General features: G+C 37.0%; 1 protein-coding gene across 2 annotated transcripts; it reads left to right on the top strand.

Moving 5' to 3' along the window:
* The first annotated feature begins 7,298 nt into the window (after positions 1-7,298).
* On the top strand, positions 7,299-14,525 carry LOC133865771 (CRM-domain containing factor CFM3, chloroplastic/mitochondrial). 2 transcript variants are annotated; one of them, XM_062302239.1, is made up of 10 exons: positions 7,299-8,301; positions 9,214-9,679; positions 9,791-9,921; positions 10,015-10,551; positions 10,978-11,134; positions 11,211-11,503; positions 11,645-11,704; positions 12,904-12,987; positions 13,187-13,412; positions 13,976-14,525. In XM_062302239.1, exons 1-9 carry the CDS (start codon positions 7,456-7,458, stop codon positions 13,346-13,348), a joined length of 2,736 nt encoding a protein of 911 aa, XP_062158223.1. In that variant the 5' UTR covers positions 7,299-7,455; the 3' UTR covers positions 13,349-13,412; positions 13,976-14,525. The 2 variants fall into 2 exon arrangements, with proteins under 2 accessions (XP_062158223.1, XP_062158224.1); XM_062302240.1 differs by having other exon boundaries at positions 13,973-14,525.
* The last annotated feature ends 1,068 nt before the right edge of the window (positions 14,526-15,593 follow it).

The raw sequence follows: 15,593 nt of genomic DNA, 5'->3' as shown, positions 1-15,593 counted from the left end.
ATGCGTCGTTATACTACCCGAATTTTGTTTGAATGCAAAAATGTTTAAAAGTTCAGATTTTCACAAAACTACAGTGTTCTCTTAGATTTGAAAGTTTGATGTTTTTCAACGATTTCAATAGGTTGATTTCATTGTATACTTCTTGTACATGGGGTCTACAAACCTACTAAAGCGAAAAGAGCTCAAAAGACTAGGTTTTGGGGCAACTTTGAAATTTTGGATTGCTACTAGTACCCCTTCAATCAACCAAGCTCGAGACAGGAAGTCCAAATTGTCTCAATCGATGCCTAGTCGACCGAGCTTGAGGCTGTGTTCCAATAGGGTTCCAATGACCCTCAGTCGATGCTCGATCAATCCCTGGTCGACCTAGCTCATTCAATGTTGGAAAAGTTAAGGTTTTACTATAGGTTTTCGTGATTTTCAATGGTCCTAGGTTTCGTTAGAAATCCTAAGGTTTTATTTAAGATTAGAACCTAATCAATAAGCACAGTGTGTAACGCCTCCAAAATTAATTAACTATGGTAATTAATTCGGAGTTTTACTCCTAGCCCTTCCAATGTACGTAATTAACCGAAAGGTTTCCTATAACCACAAATATTACAGTAAAATGCAGCAGAAAATGAAATATTGATCTGACTTGAAAGACTAAATACTTCAGTGTCATTTTCTATTACCAATAAAAATCAAAGCCTCCAAGTATAAACAGTTACAAGTATACAATACTATCTCAAATACACACTATATATAAATTATATACGTAAATCTGCCTCTACAAGCCTTTGCTCAACATCTTAAGCCTTGCAAGCAGCCCTAAATTGCTCTTCTCAAATAAACTTGCTAAACTATAAAATAAAAATGTTTTACAGATGGAAAATTAATTGCGTAAATTCAAGATTTAGTAAGTAAATCTCCAATAGAACCTAGCCCATGCAATGAGCATGGTTTAGTTGGAAATAAATAATAAAAGCGGACGTTTTAGAAATGTCAAGACGTTTGAGTACCTGGTGAATGTTATCTCTGCTATTACACCATTAGAGAAAAATAGTTGATTTGTAAAATAGTTAGGGCATGATTCCAAGGACAAGTATAGAAATTTAATGCAAAAAATCATGTTGATGAAGTGTGCAATATATTAATCATAAACATTTACAATCCATAACTTTTCCCACATGGCCTACCTGTACATTTAACCCTCTTAGGTACCTTGGCGAGGTACATAGCTAACAACCACTAGTGGTACGACTAGTTCCAATCACGGGTGGTCCACACCACTAGTGATATAACAAGGAGTGACCATCATTCGTACATGGTTGTACTGGTCACTCTAACTAATGGATCCAAGGCATCTTAAATGTACTGACTTTGGGCCATAGGGTCAAGTTTATCTAATAGTGTGTACATACCCCAGATTTTGTACCTCTTTTTTTCATAGTGATATGACAGACAACAGCTTATAAATACAATTGCGAGCTTAGTTTAGTTCATGGTAAACAATAAATAGTAATACAGAAGTAAATCATTGTTAATAAATTGTTAGGCCCACGGCATAATTTTATGAAAGGCATGAAAATCAAAATGCACAATTTATAGACAAAATTCATATTTAATGACAGAGCATTTTGGCGTTGCCATTGACAATTACTTACCTTAAACACTCTTATCCAACTTTGAACATACCGAAAGGTCAAACTTCTCATAACTGCAAGTTATACTCTAATATTAATAAATTTTTTTTAAAAAAAAAAGAAAAAGAAAAAGAAGTTCTTGTGTTAGAACCCGAATTATGCACATTCTACCCAGAATGATCAATTGTTCCTCGGGGACCGTTTAATTGTTCCCTCATACTGTTTTTCCGCCAATTCAACCAACCATAGCATAACATATCCCTTACCCAAGACTCTTAGAGATTACCATATTCTTAAAAGGTACCATACATCATGCATAAACATTTAAAACAACCTTGGTCACAAACACAACTTAAAAGCTCCAAAGGTCCTATAACTTTCTTCCTATAGTCACATCTCCCTTGTTAGACAATCAAGGAAATGCTCTAATGTGTTGAAAAATAGGTATTTGAACATTGCTTTAAGGTTGAAAAGAAAGCTAGTCTTTAAAGTGCACACCTTTCATGCAAGGTTCAAGCTTATCTATTTAAAATACTATACTTTAAACCATTATCAAGGGAAAGACAACTAGCATGCAATTTAACACGTAAGTTATGAGGAATAAACATAAGTTAGAGCTAGGTTAAACTTTATACTTCAAGGGTGGGAGCTTTCCAAGCCATAAATGCACAACTCTCAAGGGAGGCCCTCTCTTTCTCACTCTAGGGGCTAGGGTTTATTATATCCCTTTAAATAAACCTCTTCCCATGTGCTTGGCTGAAAATGTCAAGTTTCAAATGCATACAAACTGTCATCGATCGATCGTTTTAAAGAAACGGCTGATTGTTAGGTACAAAATCATATTGTTCAATCGTTTGAAAGCAATGATCGATCATTGTTCAAAACTATTGCACTATTTGATTATTCTCAAGCAACAATCGATCGTTATAGTTGAAACCCTAAAAAAGAGTGTTTGAAAACCCTAACTTACCACGCTTTCAAACCGGGCTATTTCAACGTCTTAAAAACTTGTTTGAGCATTTTACAAAACTGGGTATATGATACACACGCACACACACACTCACACACACACATTTAAAGTAACTTGCATTCACATAGTTTAAGATCATATTATTCATACGAGCTTAAACCGGTGATTTGTTAAATATTTGTCATATGTTTTGGTGGGGTGTTACACAATGTATATGCAGAGGAGGTGCAAAATCAAATCACGAGGAGTTTACTTTAAGAGATAAGCAGAAGTGCAAGTATATATACATATATATATATATATATATATATATAGAGAGAGAGAGAGAGAGAGAAAATTATGTTATCATATGTTTTACATGCCTTAAATAAGTTTTAAGGGAAAATGTTTGAAAGAAAGGAATTTCATTGAAAAGAGTTATAAAAGAAATATGTTTTCTGAAAGAAATAAAATATTAGATTTAAAGGATTCAAAGGAGGTAACTTTCCTAGTCTAACTTGTTTTTATTAAGTTGTTATCTTTTTTCTAAGAGTATTCACAACAGACACGCTATAAGGGATTCTGTTCCCTAAATTTAGGGTAAACCTCAACAAAAAAAAAATTACAAAAACTCACCTACAAAGAGAACTACAAATTGTGAGGGAATTTAGCGAAAGGGTTTGAGTTTGATTTCGCATACCCGGTGGAGTTATGCATCTTGCAAGAGACGGAGACAACGAAAGAGAGAGAGAAGAAAAGAAATGAATAATAAAAAAATATATATATTTAAAATAATATTTTAATGTTATAAGAAAATATAAAGGAAAGCTATTGTAGAGTGTATTTGTTTATGGAAACAAAAAGTGGTTTTATTCCCTACATTTAGAGAAAATGGTTGGGTAGCTGCTATGAATGCTCTAACCTACAGTTTAGTTAGTTTTTCGTGCCCTAGCTTATGGTTTTTTAGATTTTTGGTTTTAAGGCAAGATTAGTGACTTATTGATGTTGGAGACACCATGTTCTGTATGTGAGTGTTATTTTGGTGTAGGACTTTGTTAGAAATCATTATAAGACCTTAAATGATGTCAAAATGAGATTTGATGGAGATTTTGGTTCATAATGGGTTTATGTCCAACACTGAGCATTTGACCCTCTCCTGGACGAACGTTTGATGTTGTGACCAAGCGTTCGACCTGCTCTATCCAAACATTTGATGGTTGGATAGTAAGCCTATTTAAAGAGGGTGATAAATGCACTAATTTCTTTCACCGGGTGGCCAATTCGAATAGAAGATATAACTTCATTGAAGTTCTGTCTGTAAATGGTTTAGTCTCTTCTGATCAATCTGCCATTAGGGATCAAATTGTGTAGTACTATGATTGTTTGTTTTTAGAACAAATCAACTGGCGGCCAAAGTTGGATGACCTTGCTTTTGATTCCATAGAAGTAGTGGAAGCTGCTAGACTAAAGAGCTCGTTTTAAGAGAATGAGGTTCTTGAGGTGGTGAAAGATATGAATAGTGACAAGGCGCTTGGGCATGATGGTTTTTCTATGGCTTTCTTTCAAACTTGCTGGAATTGTATCAAGGTAGACATTATGGGGTGTTCCACGACTTCTATGCTTGTTGTAAGTTTAAAAAAAGTCTCAATGCCACCTTCATCGCTCTCACCCCGAAGAAATTCGGGGTAATTGACCTTATGGACTTCCGACCTATTAGTCTTGTGAGTGGAGCTGCCAATAGATTGAAAGGGTTGTGGATAAGATTGTTTTGAAGCCCCAAAATGTGTTTGTTCAAGTTAGGCGAATCCTTGATTTTGTTCTCATTGCTAATGAATGTATGGATAGTAGAATCAGATCTGGTGAACCAAGGGTGATTTGCAAACTGGAATATTAAGAAGGCTTATGATCACATCAATTGGAACTTATTACTTTTATTTGTTGAGGAGGTGTGGTTTTAGGGAAAAATGGTGCTCTTGGATTGCACATTGTATTTCTTCGGTGCGCTTTTTAGTCTTGGTGAATGCCAGCCCTTCTGGTTTTTCAGCAACTCCCATGGTTTGAGACAGGGTGATCCCCTTTCGTCTTATCTTTTTGTTATTGAAATGGAGGCCTTAAGTAGAATGCTATATAGGAATGGGGGTTTTCTCTCATGCTTTTTGCGGGGTCTAGGCTTTCGAGTGTGGTTAACATTTCGCACTTGTTGTTTGCGGATAATACTTTGGTTTTTTTGTGGGGCTAAGCTTGACCACCTTCCCGACCTTCTTGCCTTATTTTTATGTTTTGAAGCTGCCTCTGGACTAAAGATCAACCTAACCAAGTCATAAATGGTCCATGTGGATGGATTGGTTGGCATTTTGGGTTGCATGGTTTCTTCCTTGCCTTTGAAATATCTTGGTGTTCCGTTAGGGGCATCTTTTAAAGCCAAGTTTATCTAGGACATAGTTATTGAAAAGATAGAACGTCGTTTGGCTAGCTGAAAAATAATGTATTTGTCTAAGGGTGGTAAGCTTATGCTTATAAAGAGCACACTCTCCAATTTGCCAACTTATTTGTTGTCCATTTTTGCTCTCCCTGAGAGTATTGCAAATCACATAAAGAAGCTTTATCGTGATTTCTTATGGAGTGGTCTTGGTGAATTTCACTTAGTCAATTGGTCCAAGGTTTGCTCTTTGATTTCTAAGGGAGGATTGGCCATTCGAAAATTGTTGAAATTCAACCGTACTATTCTGGGAAAATGGCTTTGGCATTATGGGCATGAGAGAGAGGTGTGGTGGACTCAAAATTTGGCAGCTTCTAGGGTGGGTAGTGTTCTAATGAGCTAGCTGGTTCGTATAGGGTAGGGGTTTGGAAGAATATTAGAAAGGGTTGGTAGATTTATTCTAGTCATACTAGGTTTGATGTGGGAGATGACGTCAATGTTAGATTTTATTATGATCTATGATGTGGGGACAAGGCGCTTAAAGAAGCCCTTCCAGACTTATATGGCATTGCTTGTGTACAAGATGCTTCAATAGCAACTCTCTTGGAGTATTCTGATTACTCATTTCAGTGGAACGTAAGCGTTGTTAAAGCAGCGCATGATTGAGAGGTGGATGTCTTTGCCTCGTTTTTCACTTTGTTGTATTTAGAGTGAGACAGAATAGTATAGACAAGCTTTGGTGGTTTCCCTCCAAAAAGGGTTGTTTGACGTTAGCTCCTACTATAGTGTCCTTACTAGTAACGATGTTACTCCTTTTCCTTGGAAGAGTATTTAGAAGACGAAGGTTCCCTTAAGGGCGACCTTTTTCGCTTGGTCGGCGGTTTTAGGAAAGATCTTTACTATGAACAATATCAGGAAGCGACATGTCATTGTGATTGATAGGTGTTGTATGCGTAAGAGAAATGTGGAGTTTGTGGATCATCTTCTTCTCCATTGTGAGGTCGCTTGTGCCTTATGGAACGCGTTTTTCAGTCATTTTGGACTATCCTGGGTGATGCCTAGTAGTGTTGTTGAATTGTTTGCTTGTTAGTATACTAGTAGGAAAACTCGAAGTGCTGTTGTGTGGAAGATGGTGTCTTCCTGTCTCTTGTCGTGTCTTTGGAGGGAAATAGATGATAGAAGTTTTGAGGACCATGAGAGATCGTCCACGGAGCTTGAGTCTTTTTTCTTTTTCTTTTTTCTATTTTTACTTGGACAACTGCTCCTTGGAAGCAAAGTTTTCATATATATGTAGTATAGAGAAATGCTAGACATCCCAACACTTTTTTCCAGAATTTGGTTCCAAACTGATGCGTAACAATTCTATGAGATTGTAGCACACTTCCCAAAATGATAGATCTCATGGGATTGTGACACATCAGTTTGGAACCAAATTCTGGAAACAAGTGTTTGGATGCCTAACATTCCTCATATGTACAATCTCATAAGATTGTTACATATCAGTTTGAAACCAAATTTTGAAAAAAAGTGTTGGGATGTATTTTCTCTCCTCTTACTTTGGTTTTTTCATATATACATATTTTCTCTCCCCTTACTTAGGTGTTTTCTTCTTTATATTCTCTATATATTTAAGAATATTCACAATAAGCTCTTTCAAATTTCTATAAATTTAATTTTAAAAATCTACTTTCGTTGACTTGACTTAGCTTACCACTTTATTAAAGCTATTAAATAACAAATTCTTTAAATGTTTTTATACTTTAAGATATTATTTTTTATTGATAAAATTAACTACTAAAAGAATTTAATGTACTAAATTCAAGTCAAGCAAAACCTTACGAAGCATTCAATGTAAAACATAATATTAAAAAAAATTCAAAAAAAATTCACATTTAAGCTTTTTAAATTTAAAGAGAGATTCTAAGGATGTTAAATTTAAATTTTGATAGAAATTTTGTTAAACGGTAGTTTTGAATGTTTTGTTAAAAATTTAAAAAAAAAATATTAAATTTACAACATCAGCACAACAATCACACAACAACCCCTCACATAAGGGTGGACCCCACACACTGCGGCTCACCCTCATGTGAGGGGTTGTTGTGTGATTATTGTTTTGGTATTGTGTATGAATCAAATCCCAATTTAAAAGGCTCGTTGTGCGGTTCTAAATAATATTTTGTGCTTTAATGATAATTTTATTACTTAAAAAGAAAAAGAAAAAGAAAAAGAAAAGAGATAAGGTAAAATAAACAAATATTTTTGTATACAAAAGCAGAGCTTAAAGAAAATATCCCAATTTTCCCACAATTATCTTTATCTTCTTCTCTCCCTCCCGACAGAGAACTGCACTCCAGAGTCCTTCCTCTCCAACCTCTCATCTCTCCCAACTTTCCAGGCATCCAAACAATGAATCAGGAGCCAAGACGCCACCACCAAGCTTAATTCACTGAACTAAACCAGAAATGGCCTTCGCGACGGCGAAAATATCGGAACTGCCACTGAGGAGCTCACTCCCACTCACCTCCTACTCCCACACTCACTCTGTGAACCTCCTCTTCTCCTCGGCCCCAAATCTGTCATTTCACATCCTCAAGCCCTTCTCATCTCTCCGAAACTCCACCACCACTGAGCATGGCGGCGACGCAAACCCCAAGCCCTCCCCGGCCACCAAGCCCAGGGCCAACTCCGCCCCCTGGCTCACCAAGTGGCCCTCTCCCGGCCCTCCCGTCGTACCACGTAAAGCCAACCACAAAAACGACGACGGTGACAGAGCGGAGACTCGGTACTTGGACAGAGACAAAGGACACAGCGCAATCGAGAGAATCGTGCTCCGTTTGCGGCACCTAGGGTTAGGATCGGACGGTGAGGAGGACGAACAACCGGATGGGATCGATGGTGACGATGCAATGCCGTTGACCGGGGAGGAGAAGCTGGGGGATTTGTTGCAGAGAGAGTGGGTTCGGCCGGATTTGATGTTGGTGGAGGGTGAGAGCGGTGGAAGCGACGACGTTTTGCCGTGGGAGAGGGAGGAAGAGAAGGTTGAAGAGAGTGGGAGGGCGAGGAGGAAGGAGAGGAGGGCGGTGGCAAAGGCGCCGACGTTGGCGGAGTTCATGATCGAGGATGAGGAGCTGAGGAGGTTGAGGGGGATGGGAATGGTGGTGAGAGAGAGGATCAGCGTGCCCAAGGCCGGGCTCACAAAGGAGGTTTTGGAGAAAATCCATGGCAAGTGGAGGAAGGAGGAGCTGGTGAGGCTCAAGTTTCACGAGGTGCTCGCGCACGATATGAAGACAGCGCACGAGATCGTCGAGGTTGGTCATTGCTTGGTTTCTCGGCTTCTGCTTCTGAACTGGACTGAATTGTGTGATAAATTAGTTTGACATTCTGATTAATCTTCATTGATGAAGAAAAAAAGAGATTTACTTGTTAATCAAATCATGTCAATTACGACAATTATCCTATCTGATGCGGCGCTTAAAGTAGCTATTTTTTGTGTTTCTTTTATAGCTATGTTAAACAAAAATCAGGTATCCTTATAAGGATAGACTTAATTTTCTTAGGTAACTTCATGGAGAGTTTTAAACTTCCTATTTATTATTTTCGATTAAGTAGTTTAGATTGCTACATCAAAATACAGATTAGTGAGATACAATAATTAAAGGAAAAATCAAGGTTCTTGCAGAGATGGTGAACGTTGAGGTGGCGAAATTTGGAATGTTTAGCTAAAGATAATGTTGGGATTTCAAGAAATCTATTGGATTCTACTTTCATTATTCATCCTTGTTGCCCAAGGCACATCATGGTGCCACCAAGTTTTTAAAAATGTAGATCTAGTTCATAAAAGAAGAAAGTGAGGAACATTTGATAAGTTGTTAGTATGTTGCAGGACTGTTGACAACTTTGGATATAACAGTTATCACCAATTTTCTCTTTGTGAATCAAACGGGGCTGTAGAGGGAAGCATCTCTTTGAGAGATAGTAATACTCTATCTATCTGTTTCAGAAATTTTAATATCTGACATCGTTTCGTACCTTGACTTGTCTCTTGGGATTTTAAGGTCTTACAATGATGCTATTAGTTCTTCTACTAGTAGTCATCTGATAATATGAAATCTGGTAGCTTTCTGTACATGCTGTTATTTCATTTTCTTATTATATGTGAAAATCTTATAATTGAAAATAATTGGGGACTATGTAAACTGACTGCTTGTAGTGATGGCCAGCGACGAACAGGAGGGTTAGTTATATGGAAGTCAGGGAGTGTCATGGTTGTGTACCGGGGGAGTAATTATAAAGGGCCTTCTAGAGGCCAACCTGATGCTAGGGAAGGTGATGCTCCTTTTGTTCCAGATGTTTCTTCTGCTGACAGTTCCTCAACAAGAAGTGACAGTGGTGCAACTCCAAGTCTGGAAAAGAGTGAGCCAGCTGTGAGAAATCCAAACCGTCCTGTGAGCATGACAGAGGAGGAAGCTGAATACAACAGTCTACTAGATGGTTTAGGTCCTCGTTTTGTTGAATGGTGGGGTACAGGACTACTTCCTGTTGATGCTGATTTACTTCCTCAAAAGGTTCCTGGTTATAAAACACCTTTCAGGCTTCTTCCTACTGGAATGCGATCACGATTGACCAATGCAGAGATGACTAATCTAAGGAAGCTTGCTAAATCACTTCCCTGTCATTTTGCACTTGGTATTTTCACCTTCTATGAGTACTTTTCTTTATGTTTATATCTCTATTTGTGACATTATTTTTTATTTTTATTTTTTATTATTATTATTATTTTCTGAATCCCTTATGAAGGGAGAAATAGAAACCATCAGGGGTTGGCATCTGCTATTATTAAGCTTTGGGAGAAAAGCGTAGTGGCGAAGATTGCTGTTAAACGAGGTATCCAGAATACAAATAACAAGCTGATGGCTGAGGAGATAAAGGTGTGTTTTTGTGCTTATCTTGTTCAGCCATTAATGACGTATTTTCCCAATAACAACTAAGCATACAATTTTTAAGTTGCACCTACCTTGCAGACATTAACCGGAGGGGTGTTACTGCTTAGAAACAAATATTACATTGTCATATACCGTGGGAAGGACTTTCTCCCACCAAGTGTAGCTGCCGCTTTGACTGAAAGACAGGAATTGGCTAAATGGATCCAAGATGTTGAAGAGAAAGTGCGGTGTGGAGTGGTGGATGCAGCTCAATCAGGCGAAGATGAAAGACAGGTACTTCCAACAAGTGTAGCCACTGCTTTGGCCGAAAGACAAGAATTGGGAAAACAGAGTCAAGATGTAGAAGAGAAAGTGCAGTGTGGAGCAGTGGATGTAGCTCAAGCAGGTGAAGTCTGTGAAGACGTGGAAAAGAAAGTGCAATGTGGAGCATTGGATGTAGCTCAAGCAGGTGAAGATGAAGGGCAGGCACTTGCTGGTACTTTGGCTGAGTTTTATGAGGCTCAAGCCCGTTGGGGAAGAGATATATCTGCTGGAGAACGTGAGAAGATGATTGAAGAAGCTTCCAAAGCTAAGAGTGCTAGGCTTGTGAAACGAATTGAACATAAATTAGTAGTTGTAAGTTGATCTCTGTTTGGGGGGGTGTGTGTGTCTGAAAATTAAATGCTTGAAAAATATTTGCATTATCTTGAGCCTAATAAATCCACTTGCTTTCCTAAAGGAACCAAATATGGAAAACAGAAATAGGCTGTGTAGAATGTGCACTTAATTTTAGCTCGCTTGCAATTGGAGAAATATTCCTCTGGTCCCTTTCTCATTCTACTTCACATTTTGGAATTGACTTAAGGCTTGTCTTTTTAAGATTTAAAGTCTCCCTTGAGAAAGAATATTTAATCAGTGTAGTCTATTTTCCCAAATAAAGATATTCTGAGTTTAAATTGTTGTTACAATTTAATTAATAGCTCCAGGATTAAAGTGCCATTTGCCATGTTTTTGTTTTTCTTCAATTCTTGTTTAATTTTGGGTTCTTTGTTGCATTGACAGGCCCAAGCCAAAATGCTTAGAGCAGAAAAACTCTTAGCTAAAATTGAAGCATCAATGATTCCTGCTGGTCCTGATCCTGACCAGGAAACAATCACTGATGAGGAACGGGTTATGTTTCGCAGGGTTGGTTTAAGAATGAAGGCCTACTTGCCTGTTGGTTAGTGATTCTCATTTTATTTAGTGAATTTCGTATCCTGAGCTCAAACACTTATGGTCTGAATTGTATGGATCAGGCATTCGGGGTGTTTTTGATGGTGTCATTGAGAATATGCATTTGCATTGGAAGCATAGAGAACTTGTGAAGCTAATTTCTAAACAAAAGACCCTGGCTTTTGTCGAAGACACAGCAAGGTTATTGGAACATGAGAGTGGTGGAATACTAGTGGCAATAGAAAGAGTTCCTAAAGGCTTTGCTCTTATTTATTATCGTGGAAAGAATTATCGGCGGCCCATTAGCATAAGGCCAAGAAACCTGTTAACAAAGGCAAAGGCACTCAAGCGTTCAGTGGCCATGCAACGTCATGAGGTTCCATCTTTTTATTTTATTTTTTTTTTAATTTTTAATTTTTATTTTTGTCTCCATTTTGTTATGAAAGTGCACAACATTTTGCTAGTTCCAATTCCGGACATATTCTTAATGTTGCATTCATGTTGAATAACTGTGCAGGCTCTTAGTCAGCACATATCTGAATTGGAGAAAAACATAGAGCAAATGAAAAAAGAACTTGTAAGTGTAGTTTTCATATTTACCCCCATTCACCTCCCCCTTCCCCCCCCCCTTCTTCCTCCCTGCCTTCATTCGCTTTTGTAGAGAAAAACTTGTACTCTGGTTTCAGTCACTTAATTCTTTCTGTCTATTCATTAAATTTGTGAAACCTTGGTATTGCATATCTCTTGGCTCCCGCTAATATGGTTACTGAAATCAGATATGCTACATGTGTGTTCGTGTAGGAATATAAGAGATATTTATGCCTGTTATTTTCAAGAGTAATTCAAATGAAGTCAAATTATAAGATTTCTTTGTGCTTGTCTGCTTGATTCATTTTGGAAATGACTAATTTTCATAGACTGTCAAAATAATTATTTGATGAGAGTTTGGAATCTTTTTGAAGTAGATATAAGGGTTGACTGATCTAAGCTGTTGAAAAGTTTTCCCTTTCAACTTTATAAAATCTCTTCATATCCAAGGGGTAGCTCAATTGGCTGAGGCCATGTTTCATGAAGCGGAGGAAGGTCCATTGGCCTCTGTACTTGGGCCAGACAATATGCAGGTTGATGGTTGTGCGAACCATGTGGGATTAATATTTAACAGAACTTGGTTGAGCTTTCTAAAACATAAATAATAAGCTTTCTCATCTTAAAGGGGGCTCTGTGATTTCCTAATGTTAACAGAACATATGTTTCTCAACCCTTCTGTGAATATTTTGCATGGTTGCAGTTATATGCTTAAATTATTCTTGTGTTCACTTTGCTGGTGTGTTGGTTTTCAAATCTGTCCTTTGCCTATGCCATCAATGTCTCAAAATTATGCACTGGTTAGGCATTTATTCTCTCCTTGGCCTGATATCAACCTTTGCAACCTTTCACTTAGCTTTTGTTATAAATAAACCATGCCTACAAGCCAAGGGAGAACTGGTATATTACTAGAGAAATTAGTAACAATGCCTTTCACTTTACATATCAAAGAAAAATGTTAAGAAGTAGCTTTGGTAAACTTTGATTCTTCTGGGATTTGATATATGTTGATTCTAGGAGTTTAAATATTAAATATTTTTACTTTATTATTTTTAACAACATTCTTATCAGTTTCTCTCCCAATTTTCCTTTTATTTTTATTTTTTAATGAATTTCTTTCTTTCTTTTTATTTGTTCATGAAAGTTTCATCACAAATTAGGGCAACTGAACCTTTTGTTGATTATCCACAGGGTGTTTCTCAAGATGCAGAGGATGAGGATGCCTGGAGCTCAGAAGATTATAAGCAGATTGATAATGTCTCAGAGATCACCCAAGTGAGATGTTTTCTATGTGCTACCTACTTTTAATTGACTGGTAGTCTTGTCTGGTTACAATAGTTGAAAAGTCTCTCATGGGAGAGATGCGTCTGGGGTTGGAATCTGCAGCTTGCCCTGTAGGATTGTTTATGATATCATTTCTCATAACAAGTGAAAATTATATATCCTGAGAACAATTACTTGTTCTCTTCTGCAGAGTGAGGATGGGGCTTCATGCATGAATTCTGGTGGTGAAGACGATGATGAAGACGCTGATTGGGAAGAGGATGATGATGAAGACACTGATTGGGAAGAGGATGAAGATGATTATATATCAAGCATTGGAATTGACCATCATCGTTTGACCAAGAATGATTGACATATTCAATCTTTTTAGGAAGTGATTTGGTTGGCAGTCCTGTGGTTGCGTTTCTCAAAGTCAGGTAATCATTACGGTTCATGTTATCTGATCACTTTCAAGATTTGTATTGAATTTTTATTTCTCATTGCTAGTATCTGGGGTATGTTTACTTCTTTGGCGTGTATTCATAGCTCAAGTAAAGAGAAATCTTCAAGGCCATGTATGAAATAATTGAAAATTTCTTTTCTGACCCATATGATCACTCTGTGATCCATATCCAGAAAAATAATTTGGATCAACTTTTTCTTTAGAATTTTGGAATTTTCATCAATAGCGTTGAGGGTGTATATTAGCTTCTCCACTTAAAAGTAGAGGACGTCTTCTAGGCTGTGTGAAATAAATCAAATTATCTTTTGTTGGCCCATATGTTTATTCTATATTTGATGTCCAGAAAAAAAAAAAAAAATGGCTATCCGTTGATGTAATCCAGTGTGGGCGCAATTTTGGTATTTAACATGTCCGGTAAATCAATGTTGTGCTTGTATGTCTGACCTTTGAATTTTTTGTATCAATAATCTGACTACCTTGTCGGCTGTGGCAAGCATAGCTTATTGTTGAATAAACAGTTCTGATCTTCCCCAGCAGGTGAATTGGCGTGGATGGCCTGCACCAGAGCATGGATGGTTTTTCTTCCTTGGTTCCCATGTGCATGGATGAAGGTGAAAGTCCTCGGAACTCATTAACATTTCATTCTTAATGAAGTTTTGACCTAGTGAGTTGCTCCAAAGGGAAAGATTTTATTGTCTCGTGCAATTCCCCATCCTCTACAACAGCAAACTGGTCTTTTAAGATTCATTTTTTATGTTGCTGGTTTTAGCTCTGGTGAATTAAGCTTGCTTGGTTAGCAGGTTTTAACCAGGTCTGTTTACTGTGAGTCTGCCGTTCACTGGACAAACTTAATTTTTAGCCCGAAATTGCTTCACAACTTCTTCAAAGTTGTCAATGTATAGTGCCATTGTAAAAGCATTCTGACAATTACATCTAGTTTATGTTTATGTATTCTGGTGGTAATAAAGTGGAAAATGACAACTATTACGGTTGTATGTGGACTGTAGTAACCTTGATAACAACCCTGCCCGAGGGTTATTTTCTCGTAAGTCAGAAATGTTACATTTACTTCCAAGTGCTTACGTTATGATGTAGTAGTAAAAATCATCATTGAATTTTGGATAGATTAATCTGTATATGATATTTTAATGGTGATTTGTACTGTCGCGTCAAGAAGCACTCGAAAATATATGTAATTATGTGATGTGATAAGACAGCTGTAATTGAACTTTTGACTTGATTTAATATTTTTGCATTTAAAATTTTTAAAAAGGAATTCGACAGGAGGAAGAATACTAGTGAGGGAATTCTTTCAGCGTAATATATATATATATATATCTATATATATACCCTGCAGTATGCATCATCAAAGGTTTATATATACACACAAGGCCTAGGCCTGATTGGTCCTCGACAATTACTATTATGGACCTCAAAAGATAGATCTCAAATGTTGAATTTTTGCAAGGGTAGTAGTCCAAGTGACTATGGGGCAAATGGTGAGCTGATAATTCACGCTGTAATTAAATATAATTAACCACGCTGTAAGTGTAACATGAGCCCTCTTTGTACAATTAAAATTGCTCTCTTTTGTGTTTGACTAAATATATTCGATACAAAATTGGCTTTGAATGCAATAAAGTGTTTTTGCGAAAATGTTATAGTATTAAAAATCATTTTTCTCTGGAAATTAGAAAGTGAGATTTTTTATTCACTTTGAAATACCAGAAGTGGGGAAGTGTACACTATTCTCAAATAAAAAACCTTAAAACTTTTCACGGGAAGTGTAGACATATGACCAAATGTGTAACCTGTGTATGAACATGCTCTATAAGAGACTTACTAAATTTTTAAATATCTTTGATTGTGTTCTTTTAAATACGTAGTAGTTATGTTGTCGTAGTCACTGTTGGTCTTGTTTGTACAGCAGGTGTTATAAATGATTTGATTTGCTGTATTACTTTCTCGTGTAACAATCAGACAAAAATGTCAAAGTAACGTGAAATCAATATATTTTCAAAACATTAAAGCTTAAAAAAACAAATTAAAACAAGACCAAAGCACTAAAATTCAGCTCAAATTATTTTTAAAATCGTTATAAATAGGCCCCAAATAGAGACCTAAAAAAAGCCCAGAAGACTAGAATAGACCCAAT

Source organism: Alnus glutinosa, chromosome 4 (assembly GCF_958979055.1).
Source record: "Alnus glutinosa chromosome 4, dhAlnGlut1.1, whole genome shotgun sequence".
Classification (NCBI taxonomy): domain Eukaryota; kingdom Viridiplantae; phylum Streptophyta; class Magnoliopsida; order Fagales; family Betulaceae; genus Alnus; species Alnus glutinosa.
This window is presented reverse-complemented; position numbering and strand designations above follow the sequence as displayed.